This window comes from Fistularia commersonii, chromosome 19, assembly GCF_037954325.1.
Source record: "Fistularia commersonii isolate RoL2024-O1a breed Wild chromosome 19, RoL_Fcom_v1.0, whole genome shotgun sequence".
NCBI classification, from domain to species: Eukaryota; Metazoa; Chordata; class Actinopteri; order Syngnathiformes; family Fistulariidae; genus Fistularia; species Fistularia commersonii.
In genome coordinates, this window is record NC_141302.1 from 16,420,405 (window position 1) to 16,442,971 (window position 22,567).

The window sequence follows — 22,567 nt, forward strand, 5'->3', positions numbered from 1 at the left end:
GGCATTCGTCACATGTTGGGAGCATGGGAGCCAGGCTTTTGGCACATATGTGACTGAGACATTACTCTGCCCCAGGAGAATGGTGTGGAATCTCAACGTTCTCCCATTCTCCCCATTGCCTGCCCATTGTCTATTGGCTGTTGTTATTGGCCGAATGAATGAGCCCAAAAACAAGCAGTAAGTTAATTGGTGAGACTAAATTGCCCAAATGTGTAAATGGTTTGATGTCTCCATATGTGGCCATGTGATGACAAAAAAATAAAAAAATAATAGTACACAACAACAACAACAATACCACTACTACTACTACTACTACTACTACTTATTATTATTATTATTATCATTATTATCATTATGCAGATTTGGGATCTCATTCCAGGCTCACATTGCTGAAATTGATCAATTATTTTTCTGGCAGGCTGCCTCTGACAACTCTTTTTTACTTTTACCACTTTGTCACTTTGTTTTTAATTTTATTTTCTCTTTATCTACATTTTGTGTATGTGTATGTCATTGAGTATTTAGTATAATTGATGTTATTGTTATTATTGTTACTTCTACTACTACTACTACAATTAATCAGAGCAGATTTTGTAAATAGGCAGGCTTTACCCGTGTTGGTGTCAGCCCTCTCCTTTCCACTGTCAAACCTCCAATCTAAGTCCTGTCACAGATATTTCACAAAATCTCCAAAGCCAGATCATAAGAATAGAGCTGCCTGAGACAACTTCAACAGACCATTCATTTGAATGGAATGCAAACAAGACAGGCTGTTTGTCCTCTTTAGGAGAAATACAACAAGGTGCAGCATGAGAAGATTTTTATTCCAGTATTTTCCATATACTACATATATTACACAATACCACACATTATTAGCATAATGTAGTCTGGGTAAGCAAGAGTTATCTGAATGAAACACGTGGTTTAATTTAATTCACTTCATATAAGACCTAATTTTGCAGCTAACTTTCAGAAGTCAAGATATTATATATTCTGCTCAGAGGTACAGTATATACCCATCAACCATTACTTTAAATCACGAATTTTGCCATTCAAGTCAGATTCGTATTTGTCCTTGAGACTTTCATTTCATCATTTGTTGATCATTTTAAAGGCTGATTATCTGACCAAACAATTAGCAGTTCTCCCCTGTCATGGAAATCACATGAAGCCTGTCTTTTGTTATTAATTGAACAAAACAAAATGAAACAAATAAAGTCATCAACCAAGCATGAGCTAAATTTAATATGATATGAGCTTTGGGCATCAAATGTCAAAACCTGGGTGATCATGTCTTCATCACCAATGAATCTGAAGTATATTGATATACCTCCTGATGCCATCTCATGACACTCCCTTTAGCTTCCTTACATTGGGTGGAAATGTTAATAAATAGACATTAATATATTACCTTGTACTATACCAGCTGTTTCATCACATAGCTCCCTCAGTGACCCCTCTTTCATGTTCCAGTGTAATGAGTAAATCTAGCAGAATCACAGCAAGGAAAATATGGGACACTATGGCGGCAGACTCATTCAGTGTTTCATATCCGAGATGGTTGGCTTGAAATTTACAGAGTCCTTTATCATTGGTTGTCTAGCCATTATAAGATTCATATTCTCATTTTTACATGTTAATATTCATTTATTTGTTCCTTCATATATTCATTCAGTCATCCATCCTTTATCCACACTGCTAATCCTGTACTCAGGGTCTCCTTCGATAGTGTCATATGAGAACATGTTAAATGGCTTGAGATGCATTTACACAGTCCTTCCACTAATCCTGCACGGGGGGTCACGGGGGTCGCTGGAGCCGATCCCAGCTGGCATTGTGCGAGAGGCAGGGTACGCTGTGGATCGGTTGGCGGTCGAATGCACGTTCACGTGTAGAGACAAACAACCATTCGCGCTCTCATCCACATTTCTGGGTAATTTAGGGTCTCCAATGAACCAACTGCATGTTTTTGGACTGTGGGAACCCCACACAGCAAGACCTGTCAGATTTGAACCAGGAAGCTTCTTGCTGTGAGGCAGAAGCGGTAACCACTGCACCACTGTGCTGTTTGTACCAGGGTTTTTTTTTCCCCAATATATACTATATATCTTAAACATGAAGAGCAAAGTACCAAGCTTGTTTAGCTATACTTGATATTGTCCTTTGACAGGTGAGACGCCTGCATTTCATTCTGGTGAAAATACTTTCCTCTCATGTCGTGAAGCAGCCTTCATCGACTTCCAGTGGTAGTTGAATGTCTCCTGGCACCTCTGGGAAGCTGACTGTGTTAGAGTCAGAGACAAAGAGCGGCAGTGTGTCTGCCCGGTTTCTGCTGCTGAACGTCAGCCACGGGACGAGTCGGACACCCTGGAAGCTCATATGACCCGACATGCACGGATTTTTAAACAAAATGAGGTATTCATCAGTGCTCAACCACCCCATGTGGCATCCAAGGGCTATAATGGGCATCCTCCCTCAACACGTGATCTTACTCAGCACTTTTAGGGCTTGATTTATTTATCATGATGTTTTTCATTTGAATGACTATCCTGGGGGTCTCTGGTGTTTTCAGCATATCAGGATGAAACTCGTTGAAGTAGATGCCTGTAGATAAAGACAGTTACATCTAGCTGCAATTGTTTTCATTTCAACAATTTCATGTAGAGTCTTTGTAGTGACAAAGCATGTAGACCAGTGTCGTGTTTTTATAGGAATTGTACCATGTTTTTTTAAAATACAGTATCAGTTAATGATGTCCCTTTATTAAGAAAAGGTTCTAAGATATGAAATTAGATAATTTCATATTTGTTTTCATGAATTAATACATTTCAGGGTCAGAGTATTGATGCTTAATCAAATTTGTTTTGTATCTTTGGTATCCAAAGTACCCAACCCACTGTTATACATGTAAAGGGACTGGCTCAGTTGGCAGTGGGGCATCCCTCCAATGGGAAGTTTGGTGGTTTGACTCCCAGCTCCTTCCAGCAGCATGCCAAAGTGTCCTTGAGCTAGTCACATGGCTCCCCATGGCTTGGTTAGAGCCTTGTGTGGCAGCTCTTCTGCCATCTTTGAAACTGTATTATATGAAAGCACTACATAGGTGGAGACCATTTACTTAAGTCTGTGGAGCCTGCAATTTAGTCTTCTTCTTCCTCTTCTTCTTTCGGCTTTTCTCGTTAGGGGTCGCCACAGCGAGTCAACTTTCTCCATCTAACCCTATTCTCTGTATCTTCCTCTCTCACACCAACTACCTTCATATCCTCTCTCACTACATCCATAAATCTTCTCTTTGGTCTTCCTCGAGACCTCTTGCCTGGCAGCTCCAATTCCAGCATCCGTCTACCAATATATTCACTATCTCTTCTCTGTACATGACCGAACCATCTCAGTCTGGCTTCTCTGACCTTCTCTCCAAAACATCGGACATGTGCCGTCCCTCTGATAGACTCATTCCTGATCCTATCCATCCTGGTCACTCCCAAAGAGAACCTCAACATCTTCATCTCTGCAACCTCTAGTTCTGCCTGCTGTCTTTTCATCATTGTAGCAGTTTCTAGGCCATACAGCATCGCTGGTCTCACCACTGTCTTGTACACCTTTCCTTTTATTCTGGCCGATAGTCTTCTATCACATAGTACCCCTGACACTTTTCTCCACCCATTCCAACCTGCTTGGACCCGTCTCTTCACCTCTTTTCCGCACTCTCCGTTGCTCTGGACTGTTGACCCTAAGTACCTGAAATCCTCCAGCTTCTTGATCTCCACTCCCTGTAGCCTCACTGTTCCCTCCGAGTTCCTCTCATTCACACACATATATTCTGTCTTGCTGCGACTAACTTTCATTCCTCTCCTTTCCAGAGCATACCTCCACCTCTCTAGATTTTCCTCTACCTGTTGTCTGCTCTCACTACAGATCACAATGTCATCCGCAAACATCATGGTCCATGGGGATTCCTGTCTAACCTCATCTGTCAGCCTATCCATCACCATTGCGAACAAGAAGGGGCTCAGAGCTGATCCCTGATGGAGTCCCACCTCCACCTTGAACTTCTCTGTTACCCCTACAGCACACCGTACCAGTGTCTCACAGCTAGCATACATGTCCTGCACCAGTCTAACATACTTCTCTGCCACTCCAGACTTCCTCATACAATAGCAGAGCTCCTCTCTTGGCACCCTGTCATATGCTTTTTCTAAGTCTACAAAAACACAATGCAACTCCCTCTGGCCTTCTCTGTACTTTTCTATCTGCATTCTCAACGCAAATACTGCATCTGTAGTACTCTTCCTAGGCATGAAGCCATACTGCTGTTCACAAATGCTGACTTCTGCTCTCAGTCTAGTTTCCACTACTCTTTCCCATAACTTCATTGTATGGCTCATCAACTTTATCCCTCTGTAGTTGCCACAATTCTGCACATCCCCTTTATTCTTAAAAATAGGCACCATCACACTTTGTCTCCATTCTTCAGGCATCTTCTCACTCTCTAAGATCCTGTTGAATAATCTAGTCACAAAATCTACCGCTGTCTCTCCTAGACACTTCCACACCTCCACAGGTATATCATCAGGACCAACTGCTTTTCCACTCTTCATCCTCTTCAATGCCTTCCTCACTTCACTTTTACTAATTTTTGCTACTTTGTGGTCTACGATAATCACCTCTTCTACCCTTGCCTCTCTTTCATTTTCCACATTCATCAGTTCTCCAAAGTACTCTTTCCATCTTCCCATCACTCTTCTAGCATCTGTCAATACATTTCCCTCTCTGTCCTTTATCACCCGGACCTGTTGTACATCCTTTCCATCTTTATCTCTCTGTTTCACCAACCTGTATAGATCATTCTCACCCTCCTTACTATCCAACCGAGCATACAAGTCATCATAAGCCCTTTGTTTTGCCTTTGCTACCTCTATCTTTACCTTTCGCCGCACCACCCTGAACTCCTGTCTGTTCTCTTCAGTCCTCTCAGTATCCCACTTCTTTTTCGCTAACCGCTTTCTCTGTATACACTCCTGCACTTCCTCATTCCACCACCAAGTCTCCTTATCTACTTTCCTTCCAGATGACACACCAAGTACTCTTCTACCTGTCTCCCTGATAACACTAGCTGTTGTTGTCCAATCATCTGGAAGCTCACCCTGACCACCCAGACCCTTTCTCAATTCCTCCCTGAAAACCATGCAACACTCCTCCCTTTTCAGCTTCCACCATTTTGTCCTCTGCTCTGCCTTTGTCCTCTTCATCTTCCTTGTCACCAGAGTCATCCTACAAACCACCATCCTATGCTGTCTGGCTACACTCTCACCTACAACTACTTTGCAGTCACTGATCTCTTTCAGGTTACCTCGTCTATACAAGATGTAGTCTACCTGCGTGCTCCTACCTCCGCTCTTATAAGTTACCCTGTGTTCCTGTTTTTTCTGGAAAAAGGTGTTCACTACAGCCATTTCCATCCTTTTTGCAAAATCTACCACCATCTGTCCCTCGGCATTCCTATCCTGGATACCAAATCTGCCCATCACTTCTTCATCCCCTCTATTGCCTTCACCGACATGTCCATTGAAGTCTGCACCAATGACCACTCTCTCATTTCTGGGAATATTCTGCATCACTTCATCCAACTCATTCCAGAACTTCTCCTTCTCTTCAGATTCACATCCCACCTGTGGGGCATAGCCGCTAACAACATTGAGCATCACACCTTCAATTTCCAGTTTCAGACTCATAAGTCTATCTGACATTCTTTTCACCTCTTGGACGTTCCTAACAAACTCCTCCTTCAAGATAACTCCTACTCCATTTCTCTTCTTGTCAGTACCATAATAGTACAACTTAAAGCCTGCTCCTAAGCTTCTAGCCTTACTACCTTTCCACCTGGTCTCCTGGACACACAGTATATCCACCTTCCTTCTCTGCATCATGTCCACCAACTCTCTACCTTTTCCTGTCATAGTCCCAATATTCAAAGTCCCAACTCTCAGTCCCAGGCTCTTTCCTTTCCCCCTCTCTCTCTGTTTCCGAACACCACTCCTCCTCTTCTTCTTCTTCTTGTTCTTGTTCTTCGACCCACAGTAGCCCAATTTCCATTAGTACCCTGTAGGTCATCAGTACCAATGGCGGTCGTTGTTAACCCGGTCCGCGACCGATCCGGTATGGTATAGTTTTGGTTGTCTCGCATATTTGGTTTTGGCAAAAGTTTTACGCCGGATGCCCTTCCTGACGCAACCCTCTGCATTTATCCGGGCTTGGGACCGGCACAGGGAGACACTGCTCCTTGTCCCCCCAAGGCAGGCTTGGAGAGACACGGGCCAGTGGCGCCCTGAGGCTGCATTAGAGCCTGCAATTTAGTGATATAAAAAAATGTGATTTTTTCGTTTTTAAACAAATTCATTTATTAATTGTTCAATTGCTTACCTTAAGCCATGTTGCAGTGACAGTAGCCTTCAGAAGTCCACCGACATAGCCATGTTCAAAGCGATGCACTTTCTCTCTCCTGCAGAACCCTACATTATTACTAGGCTTGGGGGGATAAAATCCCTCAGGTGCATTCTGGGCCGACCAGAGGGCCTCTTACCAGGTGCACACAGCTGAGATAAGTTGCCCAGGAGGAGGCAGCACTTGGGAGGCATGCTTATCAGCTATTCGAACCTCCTCAACTGACTCCTTTCAACACAAAGGAGCAGGGGCTCTGCTCTGACTATCTCCTTGGATGGCTATACTCCACAACCTATCTCCGAGGTAAAGTCCAGCCTCCCTGAAAAGTTGTGTCAGTTGCTTCAATCCTGTTCTTTTGGTCATGTACTGTTTGCTTTTAGTTGCACTAAAACTTAATATCTCACACAGTACTGGTGAAAGGCGACCACCTGGGTAGGCTTTTCAAAAGGCAGATGGACCTGAAGCATGCCTGTAAAGATCTAGAAATAACATGAAATGGGGTAACAAAAAAATTATCTGAGGTACTGTATGAGGAAGTGTGTTTAAGTGGTGCAGGACATGTAATCAATTGTGACAGTGATGGGGTGTGATGTGGATGTGATGTGATGTGATGTGGAAAGGAGCTCAAGGTGGAGGTTGGAGTACATCAAGAATCAGCTCTGAGCCCCTCCCTGTCTCCCATTGCCACGGACAGGCTGCCAGATGAGGTTGGACAGGAGTGACCTTGGAATGTGATGTTTGCAGATGACATTGTGAACTGGAGTGAGAACAGAAAACGTGTTGAGGAGAATTTAGAGAGGAGGATGTATGCTCTGGGAGGAGAGGAGTGAATGCTAGTTGCAGCAAGACAGACTATGTGGGAATGAGAGGAACCCAAGCAGAGCTGTGAGGTAACAGGGATTGCAGATAAAGAAGGTGGAGGATTTTAAGTACTTAGGGTCATTAGTCCAGAGCAATGGTGAGGGTGGCGAAGAGGTGAAGAAACGTGTGCAAGCTGGAAGTAGTAGGGTTAAAGAGGTTGAGGTTCCCTTTTCTTTGGGAGTGATGGCTAGGATAGGGAATGGGTCGATCAGAGGGACAGCATATGTTGATGATGGAGATGGTTTAGATGCAGACAGAGGAGGGCTAGTGAGGGTCTGGGTAGAAGAATGCTGAGGTTGGAAATGTCATGCAGGCCGAAGAGGAGATTTATGGATCGAATAAAAGAGGACATGAAGTTATTTTGTGTGAAAGAAGAGGATACAGAGGAAAGGGTTGGATGGCGGCAGATGATTCAGTGAGGCGACCTCTGAAGCGGCCAGAAGGAAGAGAAGATATCTAATTCCTAGGGACCAAATTAAACCTCTTAATATTGAAAGAAGCCACTCACTGTGATGTAGCACAATAGATTCTTACCTGAGTCATGATGATTTTAATGTTTTTTGACCACTTTAATCCAACACAGACCCACACACATACAAACCACACAGAAATACAAACACACACAGATGAAATGTAAATTGCACAGGGCAGCAAAAATGTAATTTTGTAATATTTATTAATCTAAGCATGACACTTTCAATTGTTAATCATATTATTGTTTCACATCAGTCAACATGAACACATTAAGAAAGCCGGATTGTGGTTAAAACGAGGCAATAAGTTATTTTAATGGTAAATTCAGCAAAAACTGCTATTTGTCAATATTAAAGTTTAATCAGTTAAGGGAAACTTCAACCTTATAAACCAACAACATTTAATTACTGATCGTGCAAGACAGAAGGAAAGATACAGGACTGTGCTGATGGTGTACGTGCCGCGAAAAGCCACGGCCTCACGCCGCCGTGCTCACCTGCACCTCGGGACTCCACAGCTTCGTCCGCCTCTACTCTGGAAAACCTAATCCCCCTAAGCCAGCCTAATGCCCTGCACACAGAGAGGGCGAGTAAGAGGGGATGTTAGGGAGGAGGGTCTGAGCTTAATGACCTCGCAAGCTGATTACAGGCTGACCGCGTTTCACAAACAGCCCATGGGGGTGGCAGCGGCCTGCACGTTTACAAAGACTGGCCAATATATCGCTGATTGAAATCCAAACATGAAATAAGTTTTCACTGTGAGGGACCTTTGTGTAACTGTGTTTCGTTCATCTCTGTTAAAATGAATCCATTCCACCACTAGAGAGCAGGAGAGGCGTTTGAGAATTACATAATGGCAGTTGGGGGAAGTGTGTCACTCGGTCAGTGCTCCCTGGTGGGTAAAGAGAGCATTAAAGAAAGAAAGTGTCACAGGGGCGGATTTACAGGCATCTTGATGCCTCTGAACGAGGGATTACTTAACTAGCAGATGCAAAACTTTCTCCTCTCAAATCTCCATAGTGGTCGGAATGCTGCAAACAATTCTTCCTACTCAAGTCATATTTGATATGAGTGAGAGCTCACGTCCAGCTCATGGTTTATTTTAGATATTTGAGTCAATAATAAATTATCTGTAACTTGTAGACAGGCCTGGACATGTGCTGGCTTGAGCAGGGGGACCATGCGTAGGATTTTGATCCAAGATGACGTAGTGTGTTACCAATGGTTTTCTTTTAGACTGTGGTCCAAACTCTCTTCAGTTCATTTACCAGGTCCAGCTATGTATTTCTGGGCTTATCCCTCACCTTCCTCATGATTACAGATGACCTGCAAGGTGAGATTTTTCATGGATCCCCAGACCAAGGGTGAACTTCTTTCATTTTCTAATAATTGTGCCAACAGTTGTTGCCTTCTCATCAAGCTGCTTGCCCAGTGTCCTGTAGCCCATCCAAGCCTTGTGCAGTCTACAATTTTATCCCTGATGTCCTTACACAGCCCTCTGGTCTTGGGAGATGTTGGAGTTTGTTTGGTTGAGTGTGTGGACAGTTGTCTTTTATACAGGTAAGGAGTTCAAACTGGTGCAGTTAATACAGGTAATGTTTGGAGAGCAGGAGGTCTTCTTGAAGAAACACTAATAGATCTATGAAAGATGGAATTGTTACTTGATGGAAGGTGGTCAAATACTTATGTCATACAATATAAAGGAAATTAATTACTTAAAAATCATACAATGTGTTTTCCTGGATTTTCGTTTTAGATTCCGCCATTCGCCTTTGAAGAGTACCTATGATAAAAATTACAGACCTCTACATGCTTTGCAAGTGGTAAAAGCTGAAAAATCAGCAGTTTATCAAATACTTGTTCTCCCAACTGTATGTGCTGTTTGAATGACACAAACTTAATTCCAACACAGGATGTAATGCAATGACGTGCGGTGAGGTTCATGGCTGGTGAGGCACTGATGTCATCACAGCCAGATTATGAACCCTACAGAGTACCTTATTCACCATTTTATTGGCAGCAGTTGACATGTTTTGTTTCAAATATCATATCAGCATTCTTTACATATACAAACTGTAGCATAGAAAAAAAGCACATTTAAAAAAACCTATTATCTCTTACCTTTACTCATAAATGAAGTCCATGCGCCGCTCCTTCTGAAGCATCGATAACTTGCTTGTAGAAGTCTTCCGTTTCTTTCTTCGGTTTTAAAACTCTCTCTGTCTCAGTGGAAATCACTGCCAGTGAAGACAGTCGTCCTTGATCGCTCCTGTTCCGACCGTATGTTTGGAGTCTTTTCGGTGCCAAGAATGACCGCTCCGCCAATGCTGTCGTAGCCAGAAAGGTGACCACCAGCTGGAGCAACTTTGTCGCCTCAGGAACAGTTTGAATGAGATCCTTCTGGTCCAAAAAGTTGAGAAGCTGCCCAGGAGATTTACATTCATCCCTCACCGTTTGTGAGCTATACAGCCCGATGAGATTGGCAAAAAAATAGCTGGATGGCTGCACTTGACTTGCTAACTGTTTACTGTAGCTTGTTATTGCTAATTCTATTATTCTGTAGCCGAGTAGTAAGAAGGATCCCTGGGATCAGCGGTGCCCCCTACCATGAGGCACCGTCACTGCGTGCCTCACTTAATGTCTCTTTGCAATCGTTTTATGATTACGAGAAACACGTCACAGTTGTTGACAAAAAACATTAGACACATCAGCTAAACTATGGAAATTTAGTTCATACATTAAAAGTGTTTTTTAATAGTGACATCCACAGAGACAGCACTATGGTCACAGTGCATAGCATGCTAGCAAAGTCAGCAAAATTATTGCGCAATCCATAGTGGGCTCAGCTGGTTGCCGCGTCACCGCACGTCTCTTCTTCATATTTGAACGGTAAATGCAAATTTTTTTTAGCGATTTTGAAAAAAAACAACTAAAAATGGTGATGCTACGTGGAAAATAACTTTATAGTACAAATCAATAAGTAAATATAACTATTTAATTTCTTTTTTTCATTTTGCATTTTTTTCTTTCCATGATGACAGGTGAGGCCTGGCCTCCCCTGCCTCTACTGACTGCACGTCACTGATGTAATGAGTCTGAGCTCCGAACAGTTCATATGGATCAACAGTTGGTTCAACAATTTCCTTCGGGATTAATAAAGTTGTTCTCATCTCATCTAAAGTTGAAGAAACCCCATGGATCAGAAGCTGGGCATCTTTGAAAGACGAGTCCTTTCCAGTCACTATGATAATATTTTATGAGTACTGATGACCTGGATGACCGAGACCCTTCACTGACAGTGAGTGGGGTTTACAGTAATAAATGTAGAAAGAAGTACATTTTTTGTCATGAGTCCAAAGGACTTGTAGAATGCATATCAGCTTACGTGGAAGCCTCTTTTAATGCGAGTACTCACCAATTCCAACACAGTTACTGCAGGTTATTCATATGGCACCAAAAAACAGATGATTAGCGTTTCCGCCTCACCCCAAGACTGTTCCTGGTTCTGTTCCGATACTGGGACTTTCGTTGTTGTTTGTTTGTTCTCACCTGAATCTGTGTAGGTTACCTCCAGGTTGTCTTGTTTCCCCCCGCAGTCCACAATGTGGTTTATAGGAGACCAAGAATTACTGAAACGTTTGAATGAGGAAGTCAAAGTTGATTGGGAGTGGGGGTGATATGAGGCTTGGGAGGGACCGGCAGCCCTTGCGTTGCATCACAAGAATTTGAAATTGGAGTTAGTGGTCAATAGAAACACATAAAGTACTACTCTGCGAATGGAAAGAAACTATAATGATCATTCTCTTTCCACTTTTACAGGTTCTTTTTGTTTTGTGGTCATGATTGCCCATTATACTCTGAAGTCAAGTATAGTGGCATTTTTGAATTGGATTAGAGCGTATCTTGTCTTGAGCTACTATCGAGGTACCCAAGGCCAAAGAACGTCTCGATTTATTACTTTCATGATGAATGAACTACAATTATTTGAATAGATCCAAAGGTTTGTCCTGAAATCCCCCACTTGGTTGATCATTTAGCAGTCAAAAGTTAAATGCTGCCTGTGTTCAAATTTACACCTGCCACAGCCTCTCTCATTAAATCAATTATATGCAGCCACCAGCATTGTTACCACAGTATAAAACACAGTGTGCAAAAGCTCTTTTATATTTCGCCAAAAGATGGCAGTAGACCTCTGGCCAGTCTTGCCGCGATGAAATGAAATGATGAAAAACACTTCATTTCTCCTTTTCAATAACCAGTAATACAAGGATTCATATCATGGCCATCAATGTTTTGTCCTACTGAATAATATCACTTTTGGTGTTATTTTCCTGTTCACATGCTTTGAATTTAGAAGTTCATCGTGAGCATGTTATTGTGAATAATACATAATGTTTCAAATGAACCAAGATATGTGTAATCTTTCTGAATTTTTTTTTTTTCTCCTAGACAGACTTTTTCCTCATTTTATGTGGTGTTTAAATATGAAAGACAATAATATTGGTAAAAGCTTTAGATTTATGTTCTATGTTAAGACATGAAAAGTATGCCATTTGCAGTAAAAAAAAAATCACAAAATAGTATTTCATAATGGCAGGCCGAATGGCCGACCCTCACACATTTTCACCTCACCAAATATGGCAACATGTTTGGACACTCCTGGTTTAGACTATATTGACCTCACAATGATTCTTCTGCTTGCACACTACCTGATTTGTTAAGACGATTCTGCAACACATTCCTGCAGGACAAAAAACTTTCAAGATGTACCTCCTACCAAAGCTAGGAAACACTCATGAAGTCAGAGAGACAGCCTTATTTTCCAATTAGGGGCTGCCAAAGAGCCTCCGCCTAACCCTTTCCTCTGCATCCTCTTCTCTCACACCAACTACCTTGACGTCGTCTTTCACTCCATTTATGAATCTCTTCTTGGTGGTATATGATGGGCATCCTCTGGACATTCTGCCTGTCAAATCAAACCTCAGCATCCTTCTACCAAGATCTTCTCCATCCCTCGCCTGTCCATGCCCAGACCCTCTCCAGAACTTCGACATTTGCTGTCCTCTGATGGACTCCTTCCTGATCCTATCCATCCACCTCACTCCCATGGAAAACCTTAGTATCTCCATTGCTACCTCCTTCAGCTCCGCTTCCTATTTTCTCCTCAGTACCATGGTCTCCAAACCATTGCTGGACTCGCCACTGTCTTGGACTCTTTTCCACCTGCTCTAACCTGGTCCAGCACATTTCTTCACTTCTTTTCTGCGCTCTCGGTTGCTACGGACCACCAAATTGTTATGACACTGCCTCACTGCGATGATTTTTATTCCAACACAACAGAAAGGTTAGTTTGGTGTCCCCAAAATGCAAGTTGTAGCTCCAAAACGTTTCCATCGGTGACATCGGTATTTACCTCTGAACAAATGCCTGTGCGAACTGAAATGTGCACAGGAAACTGTATGTGGAGCAAATACATACATTGTGGCCTCTTGCGGTGAATGGTTTTGCAATGGAAACAAAAACACTGGTCTGACCAGTGATCTTAATGGAGACCTGTGATCTTAAAGGGGAACAAGAAGCCTGGTTATTACAATCTCTGCTTTTTGCTGAACCATTAGCAACTGCCATTGTGGGGGGCATGATGGTTTAAGGCCGTCCTTCATTTAGAAGTGTCTTTCCAGTGCCTTTTGTGACGGCGTGGCCAAGGCAAAGCATGACGCCCCGGAATGTCTGCACCCTTCATCTTCAAGAAGGGTCAGAGCCGTCTGTTCTTCCTCAGGAGGCTCAGATCTTTCAACGTCTGCAGGACCATGCTGCAGATGTTCTACCACTCGGTGGTGTCCAGCGTCATCTTCTACGCTGCTGTGTGCTGGGGCAGCAGGCTCAAGACAGCTGACGCTAACAGACTCAACAAGCTCATCAGGAGAGCTGGATCTGTCCTGGGTGTGGAGCTGGAGTCTGTTGTGCAGGTGTCAGAGAGAAGGATGCTGAGGAAGCTCCTCAGCATCATGGACAATGTCCATCACCCCCTGCATGCCACACTGACATCCTGTAAGAGCTCTTTCAGCCGTAGACTGATACCACCGAGGAGCTCCACTGAACACCACAGGAGGTCTTTCCTCCCTGAGGCGATCAGACTTTTTAATTCCTCTCCAGTCAGCCGCCGGCAACCATAAAAACCTATCTTTAACCTAAAAAAAAAACCAAATACTGTGCAATATTTCATTTCACTGTGCAATATTCAGAACTGTGCAATATTTCATTTCATAACAGCTACACTACAATTTTTCCTTTTATCATACTATGGTGCACTCCTTACCTCACTTGTTACTAAGACACTTACAGTTTTATCACTTGTTTACTAAGACACTTTATAGTTTCACTGAGACACTTTATAGTTTATAGTTTATTTTTATTTCTAATTCTGCCTTTTTCTTTTTATTATTTATTACTGTTATATTTTCTGTAACTGACACAACAATTTCTTTCGGGATTAATAAAGTTGTTCTTATCTTATCTTATCTTATCTTATCTTGACAGGCTTAGGCTGAATCCATGAGCTATCTATCTATCTATCTATCTATCTATCTATCTATCTATCTATCTATCTATCTATCTATCTATCTATCTATCTATCTATCTATCTATCTATCTATCTATCTATCTATCTATCTATCTATCTATCTATCTATCTATCTATCTATCTATCTATCTATCTATCTATCTATCTATCTATCTATCTATCTATCTATCTACCCACTGCAGCTCTGTCATGCTTGTTCCCTATTAATATAGCTAGAAAACCCTAGACAGAAACCAAGCGTGAAAATTTGAACATAAACAAAAAAATAACAGTAAGTGAGTCATGAATATCGGGGAATGTGTTGATGCTTGTTTTCTGTGTGATTTAGGGGTTTCTGGTAATGATGTGGGTGTGGTTTGGGATGCAATGAATTCTGCTTTTTTTTTTCCCTGGAACTGAGCGGGAACAATTAGTTGTATTTGGTCTGAAATATTGTTTTCTATTTATTGTCTATTTAACGTAAAATGCATACAAATATCACATTTGAAAATTTATTGGACTCAAAGTATCTATTAAGATATATTTCTTTTTTACCAGCCATCTCTTCAATTTGCAAGTTGTTTTTTTGGAGTCTTAAAAGTATAAATATAGTATAAAGTATAAAGTTATTAAAATGTGTGAAACACAACATGACAATGTTTTGCATGCAAATAATTAATTATTATTATTATTATTCTTTACATTATTTTATCGTTATTGTTGGCAACAACAATAATCATTTTCATTGATTTGCTTAAGGGAAAAACACACATCCAAAGAGGAGCACGCACACACAGACAGTGTGATAATAAGGCAGCAAAAATCTATGTGGTGCAATGCGATGGAAGCTGCAGTTGGAGCAGAACTTGCTTATATTGATATTGTTAATTTGTTATTATAAGTTACAAGTTATTATTTACAGTTTTTCGAATCATTGCGCAAAGTGGTATTTCTCATTTCTCAAGTTGGTGCTCTATTCAGTACATGAACCATGAACTTTAGCAAACCCCTCCTTTCGTACCTGTGTTACTCTGGCCACCACCACCCATGGGTGGAGTGACTTCCCCGTAACATATTCTGTGTCCTGTGTATCCTGAACCCAAACATCTAAAACTCTGAAGTAGATATTTGTGTTGCGGTCAACAGGGAAATTACTGACCAACCTGTGCTTCTGACCGTGGCCATGTGGTATGTGATCTGTGTGCATTTACAGATACAGAAACTAGAAATCCAATACAAACTGTCTAACATCTAACAAAAATGATAAAGAAAAATAACAATCATGATAAAAAGATGATTTAAAGTCCAAAAAAAGGATTTCTAGTTAGTGGCTGCTGCTGTCTGTATGTCCGCACCTTTGGTGCCAGAGACTGTTTGTGGTGGGGAAAAGTCACCTGTGTGGCCCAGATCCTCTCCATTTGTCCATCTCAGATGTACTTCTTCTTTTGTGGACTGTGGAAGGGAAATGGAGCACTTCTACGAAGTGCACTCCGACAACCAAATGGCCAACAGGGGGCAGTTTTCATGGCACCAAATGGGATGGAACGGTCTTTCGACAGGTTTATCTGGCCAAACAGGTCCTGTCAAGTTGGCTTAAAATGAGACAGCGGGTTGGTCACGCTTTGTGTGTGTAGACCCTTTTTATTGACCAGGATACAAAGGTACATTCTGTGTTCTGTAAAAACACAGGAACATTTTCTTCATTCAAAGTAGGATCATCTAGTTCTAGTTCCACTACTATGACTACTATCACTGCTGATAACAGTAGAAATTATGGTTATAACACATCAAGGTGTCTGCTTTGATTCCCTGGGTTTCAATGTTCTCCTTAAATGTCTCCTTAAGTAGGTCTATTGGACACCCTTAATTGTCCAGGCGCATGAATGGGTGAGTGAATGGATGTTTGTACATGGCAACTGGTCCAGGGTCAACCTCGCCTGGACTCCAACCCCCATACCAGCTGCAACATGGATAGTGAATGAATGAATGAATGAATGAATGAACGAATAATGATAAAAATAGCAATGGCTATGGAGTTTCTCAGTCATCCAGGTCATGGTTAATTCTTGTCAAAAACTTCATCTGGACTTGAGGGTCTTCCCTTGAAGATGATTCACCTTTCGTCTGAGAGGCTTCTTCAGTTTGTACAAACAACCGGAGCTGCGGAAGCCTCTCGGAGAGGTTGAGTTGCACAACAAGATTTTTGATAAGAAAATTTTTTATCCTTTTCCATATCTGCTCATCATCAAGATCTCCTCCATGGCAGTTCCAACCTCAGTATCCTTTGATTTATATATTAATTCTCCCTCCTCTGCACATGAGCGAACTGCCACAGTCCGGCCTCTTCGACTTTGATGATATAATAATCTTTTCATATTGTCTTGTCTTCCTCAGACCAGAAGGGTCAGATGGTTGGAGAGGCCAAGTGGATGAAGGCGGTTAAGTGACGCAAGTTGGTTGGAATAAAATATAGCGTGACAACATTTTGAGTTTGATTGAGTTGCGGCAAGGCAGGTGCGACTTTTAAGTGTCGTAAGTGCCGCCTCCACTTCCTGTCACTTCCTGTCATTGACCTTCTGTCAGCATCTCCAGACAGACCTCATTTTCCCCTCTCTCAAAATAAGAGTCCGTTGTGAAACCTCCATTTTGGTGCAAACTCACCATCACAATGGCAGAAGATCAGATCAATGTGGTATATGATGCAAATGAAGAAATACACATACGCTGTGACAAAGTCAGCAGTTAGCTGGTATGGTGGTTTTCAGCAAATACAGCATTTACACTGGGGATGAATGATTACGAGCAAATTTACATAGCTTTCATAGCATTTACATACAGATAAAAAACTGGAGAGAGTCCATCCACTGCAGATCTTCAGTCACTGCTCTTTGTGTCCACATGCACAAAGTAATCAATGGATTCATACACGGTCACTTGACACTGTGGACGAATAAAAAGAAAATCCAAGATAATGCACATTGTATTGTTTGTACACAGCAGAGCTGTTGGTGCAGGCAATGCACACTGTCACTCAGACTAAAGGTTTTTATCTTACTGACTTGAGGACAGCTGGAATGTCACTGACAAATTCATAACGATGTACCGTGCAAATGCAATTCTTGGGACTTTGGCAGCTTCCATGAATTCGGAGCACTTGGATTTAAGGTGCAATTTAGACTAGAATTCAATCAAAACAAGCTTATTTGAGAGCTCGATTAGCACCACTACCCGAGTCAGAGCACATAAACACATACATATCTGGGAATGCTTAACTGCACAACACTCAAAAAAACAAGCCTTCCCCCCTCTCCAACAATCTATATTTATTTATTTTTTTAAATTTAATTTGATTTAATTGTATTTTATTTTACTTTATTCTCCGGGCATCCATATCAATAGCTCTATCTCACAACACGCTGCTTATGATCTGTATATCTGTGTATTCCACGGAGCCCTGTCAGATTTATATTTGTATTCATATTTATAGGACTGTCTCAGTAAATTAGAATATTGTGATAAAGTTCTTAATCTTCTGTAATGCAGTTAAAAAAACAAAAATTACATTTTAATGATATTCAAATATTTTGAGATAGGATTTTTGAGTTTTCTTAAGATGTAAGCCATAATCAGCAATATTTAAATAATAAAAGGCTTGCAATATTTCAGTTGATTTGTAATGAATCCAGAATGTATGACATTTTGGTTTTTGTAAACGCATTACAGAAGATAAAGAACTTCATCACAATATTCAAATTTTCTTAGACAGTCCTGTATACTCCATACACTGTTTGACTGAACATCTGTGTTAGACTCACATCATATTCTGCTCTACAGTTTCCTAGTCGATTCTGTTTTTCTTTTCCAACTGTGCATGTTACAAAGCTGATGACCAAATGCCATTGCACTCATCTGCAACCTGACACTCACACATTCAAACATAATCTACACATGCACACGCATACAACACACACAAGTCAACATCAACAGTGCTTCTCTTCACCATCATGCTACTCTATATCAGTCGTGTTCAGGTAGACTGAGGAAAGCAACCTCACATGATGGTTTATGATGTATAATGTGGACACTTCAACACTACCAACGAAAGGCTGATACAAAACAATACAATTTTTCATCAAAGGGCAGCAGGGTGGCGCAGTGGTAAGCGCTTCGGGCTCAAAGGATCCTGGTTCGATTGCTACAAGGGGACCTTTCTATGTGGAGTTTGCATGTTCTCCCCATATCTACATGAGTTTCTCTGGTTTCCTCCCACAGTCCAAAAACATGCAGCAGGTTAGTTGGAAAAAACTGGGAAAGCTGCCGAATGAGTGAGTGAACCTTGAGTGCAAGATAAGCGGCAGAAGATGGATGGAAAAATTAAATAAAAAACCCACATTCATTCATCTATTTATATATTCTTTCATGCAGAATGGGACTAGACGCTCCCAAATAACCCCATTGCATGTTTTTGGGCTGCAGGATGAAACAGAGGGACCGACATAGGGCCACATATAGGGACATACAAACATTCACTCTTCCATCTCCACGGCATTTTGAGACATCCAAACATTCACTGTTTCCTTCATATGTTAACTGTTTTGTTTTATTCATTTTAGTCAGACACAATAAAAGAAGGAAACGGCCTCCTACCCACTGGGTGGAGCCTGTGGAACTTGCTGTGCTGTGTTTGTCAATCTCTGGGCCCTCGCTGCACGGAACCTCGTAGATCACTGTTGCTGCTTTCTCTGAAAAAAGTGAGATGGATTTGAGTGCACAAACACAAATAAACACACACACACACACACACACACACACAGACACACACACACATGCACTCATTATTCAGATGTAACTGACAAGAACCATAGCACATAGACAACAGAAGCGTGAGCAGGGAGGCATGTTTTCTTTTCATTTATAGGGGAACAACAACAAAGTGTAAACTGGAGTAACATGTATGACTCACTCATTCATTCATTCATTTTCATTCATTATGGATAATGGCCATTCAGCACTCAAGGTCACGTGGGAGCTGGAGCCTATCCCAACTGTCACTGAGAGGTGGTGTTCACGGCGGACCGGTCATCAGGCCATCTCAGGGACATGTACGGGTTGTTTACCTGTCCCTAAATAGAGGTTTGGAAACTTTCACTCTTTCGTTCACACATCTGGGCCATTCAGGTTCTCCAAAGATCCTCCTTTGTTCTTGGACTGTGGGTGGAACCCATTGAGCCCATAGGCACCCCAGGCAGACATGGGGACTTGGGCACACAGAAAGGCCCCTTGTTGGAACCTACATTGACTTATGTGCATTTCAAGCAAAGGACACTCGGAGACGACTGCGTTTTCCTGTCTAAATATCCAAACTGACTGAAACTTCCATGTATTATTATCATGATGATGCAAAATGCCCAGCACAGACGGCAAACCCAGATGCTGTTCTTCTGAAAGAACGAAACAAAAGTGGTCAGGGATTCTGCCTCCTACCTTGCCTCCACCGCCAGCTGCACACAAACAAAACCATGAAGAGGATCACCAGTGACGCTGCAGCTGCAATGATTGGCAAGGAACTGCCAAGAAAATAGTCCCCATCTGGAGAGGAAAATCAATCACATCTTTTTTTGGTAGAATCCATGATTTTGATGCGATTGGGTCACTCCACAAACTCACAAGTGTCTCTCACCATCTGGTTTGTCCGTCGGTGGTCTCACAATGATCACTGTGCCGTTTCCTGTAAGCTTTTTATATATCGGTATATCTATGGTTGTACTGCAGGAGTATGTGCCCGAATCTCTCGTTGTGGTATTTTTCAACGTGAAGGTCACACAGCTCTGTTGCTTTAAGATCACATATTGTTTGCCTATTCTCTCCTGATCTCTTAGACACTCCATGTACCCCCCTTCCATCGTCGAATTCAAGCAGCACGTGATGTCAATCTGGTCCCCCTCCTGGACAGCAGAACGTGAGGTGTGGATGGTGAGCATGTCAGAGAAATCACCTGCAAAACAAAGGACAGGGTTACTGTTTTGCTTCGAATTAAAAAGTCCTACAAAAACTGGCGGCGTAAATACGATGACATCTGTATAACATATTACTTGTGAGGCAGATCACAAACTATATACAGCACATTGCACACACGATACATTGCTGTAAGAAATAAGGTTTGATTTTGAGATGATGTGTTGAAAAATATAACAATCATAATAATACTATCTATTACGACCTTTCTTAAAAGGTAAAGACACTTTACAGCACAGAGCAGTGTGAACATATTTACATCACAAACATCTTTCTGAACACAGTAAGATAAATATGATCAACCACATGATATCATCAGTTAGATATTTGCAATTTAAATGGAAATTGCGACCATTTGGTTATGACAAAAGAATTAATAAAATCTAACATCACTGGATTTAATTTTTAAAAACTGCAATGTAAGGATTTGAGTGTCCAAAGGATGCAAAGTATTCAAAGTGTTAACGCACAGTCAGGATACCAGTTTCCCTGCACAATGAAAAATTTCTTTGCTGTCTGCAGTCAGTGCCAGACAGGTAAGCATGTTTTAAAGTTGTAACTCCATTTTTGGGAATGTCACCAATGAATTAGGTAAATGTAAATTGATTGAAATAAACATCTACCGAGTACAATCCCATATAAGATTGAGTTAAGTCAAAAAGTCACATTAAACAGAGGGTAAAACTTAGATATAAGGTAGGCATAATTGAAACATAATTAAATGAACGAATATTTAAATAATTCCCAGCCTTTTTAATCAACTTCCTTGCTTTGACCATGAACTCTTTTATTTTTTCTGTGGATTTTAACAAATTAATTAATTTTATTTAAAATTGACAGCAAGTCACAGTGAAATACTGATGGTCAAATATTTTGATTGACAATTACTGTAAAATGAAACAATGAACATTACATATCAATTGAAAAAATCGAATCAGTTTGTCAAAACATGATGCATTTTTGGAGCCCGCCGAAGAAACAAACACTCCTCGTGTTTAATTGAAGGCAAAAATCAGTGTCTGACTTTTAAGCACTTTGTTTTGATCAAGAAATATAAAATTTAGAAATAAATTATTCACAAAGCGCTACATCAATTCTCAAGATTACACCTTCCTCGATTTCCAAATTGTTTCCTGCAATTTTCTGATGCACTCCACTCTGCTATTTGTATACTTTGCCGTTTCTATCATACAGTTTAAATGGTTTTCATCCAAACTTCTTCATTGGGTCACGATTTATGATTAAACGCTTTCTTCCTCTGAAGACATCCTGTGTGTTAACAGTCGTCTACCTAGTCTTTTTTTGTTTTGTTTTGCTTTCGGTGTCATTTAATTCATCTATTTAGGGGATTTATTCTCAATATTGTAAAGCATATTATTTCAAAAAGATGTAAATGCATTCAAAGCCGCGAGTCTGACAGAGACACACTTACAATCATATGGCTTTTTCTTATCTCAACTGTGTTAAGCATCGAGAGATTTCTTATGCTAGGATAGCAAATTAATGTATGTTATTTTTAAAAAATGTTTTTACTGTGTTTGAATCACATTCTCTGTTTTCAAAAACTATTGCGTGGCAGTTAAAGGGCAAATCGGTTCTCAGGGAGAAAAAAAATATGAAATGACATATTGTAACCAAACAATTGCAAAACAATATATCAACCCTTGTCATTGACATTAATTTCCTGCAGAAGTGATGTGAGAGTGTGTACTCACTCCATGAAGAGGGGCTGCAAAGGGAGGCGAGGAGCACAGAGCTCAACAGCTGTCTCATCTTTCTGCTCTGACTGATGGCAATCATCTCTTCCCCCCTCGACGTCTGAGATCCTTTCCCACAGCACACAGCATTTATCATTGCGCTCACATTTCTGACAGAGAAGTGAAAATAAAAGCAAAACTGACACCAAGCGGTAACAGAAAAATCATATCCTTATATTCTTCCTGCAAAAACGTGAACAAAAAACAGCGCAATGGGTTTTGCAAATACAGCAATAAAACACACATTCAATTGATAAAGAGGGTGCGATGGGACGAAATGTTCATGTGAAGGGAGATGAGCAGATTTGGTGATTAATGATTTTAAATGTGTTATAGTTTGTTCAGATGGACATATAAGAAGTATATGGGAACAAGAGATACAGGAATGTCTCAAAAAAACCCGAGTATCTTGAAAGACTTCACATTATTTCTCGCTCATTTCAGAAACTACACTGCTCAAA

The 22,567-nt window shown here is 41.2% G+C and overlaps 1 protein-coding gene across 1 annotated transcript; it reads right to left on the reverse strand.

Moving 5' to 3' along the window:
- Window positions 1–16,028: 16,028 nt before the first annotated feature.
- On the reverse strand, window positions 16,029–22,150 carry LOC147223929 (uncharacterized). The gene is made up of 5 exons (XM_086166294.1): window positions 22,065–22,150; window positions 20,015–20,329; window positions 19,819–19,923; window positions 18,982–19,076; window positions 16,029–17,274 (listed from the first exon to the last, which is right to left on the reverse strand). The coding sequence occupies exons 1-5, from the start codon at window positions 22,147–22,149 to the stop codon at window positions 17,209–17,211; spliced, it is 666 nt and encodes a 221-aa protein (XP_086022420.1). The 5' UTR covers window position 22,150; the 3' UTR covers window positions 16,029–17,208.
- Between the last annotated feature and the right edge of the window lie 417 nt (window positions 22,151–22,567).

Coding starts and splice junctions, on each gene's coding strand:
- LOC147223929 (XM_086166294.1), bottom strand. CDS start 22,149: ATGATTGCCATCAGTCAGAGCAGAAAGATGAGACAGCTGTTGAGCTCT. Junction 19,924..20,014: donor ACCGACGGACAAACCAGATG/GTGAGAGACACT, acceptor TTTCCTCTCCAG/ATGGGGACTATTTTCTTGGC. Junction 17,275..18,981: donor CCACAGGCTCCACCCAGTGG/GTAGGAGGCCGT, acceptor ATTCGTCCACAG/TGTCAAGTGACCGTGTATGA.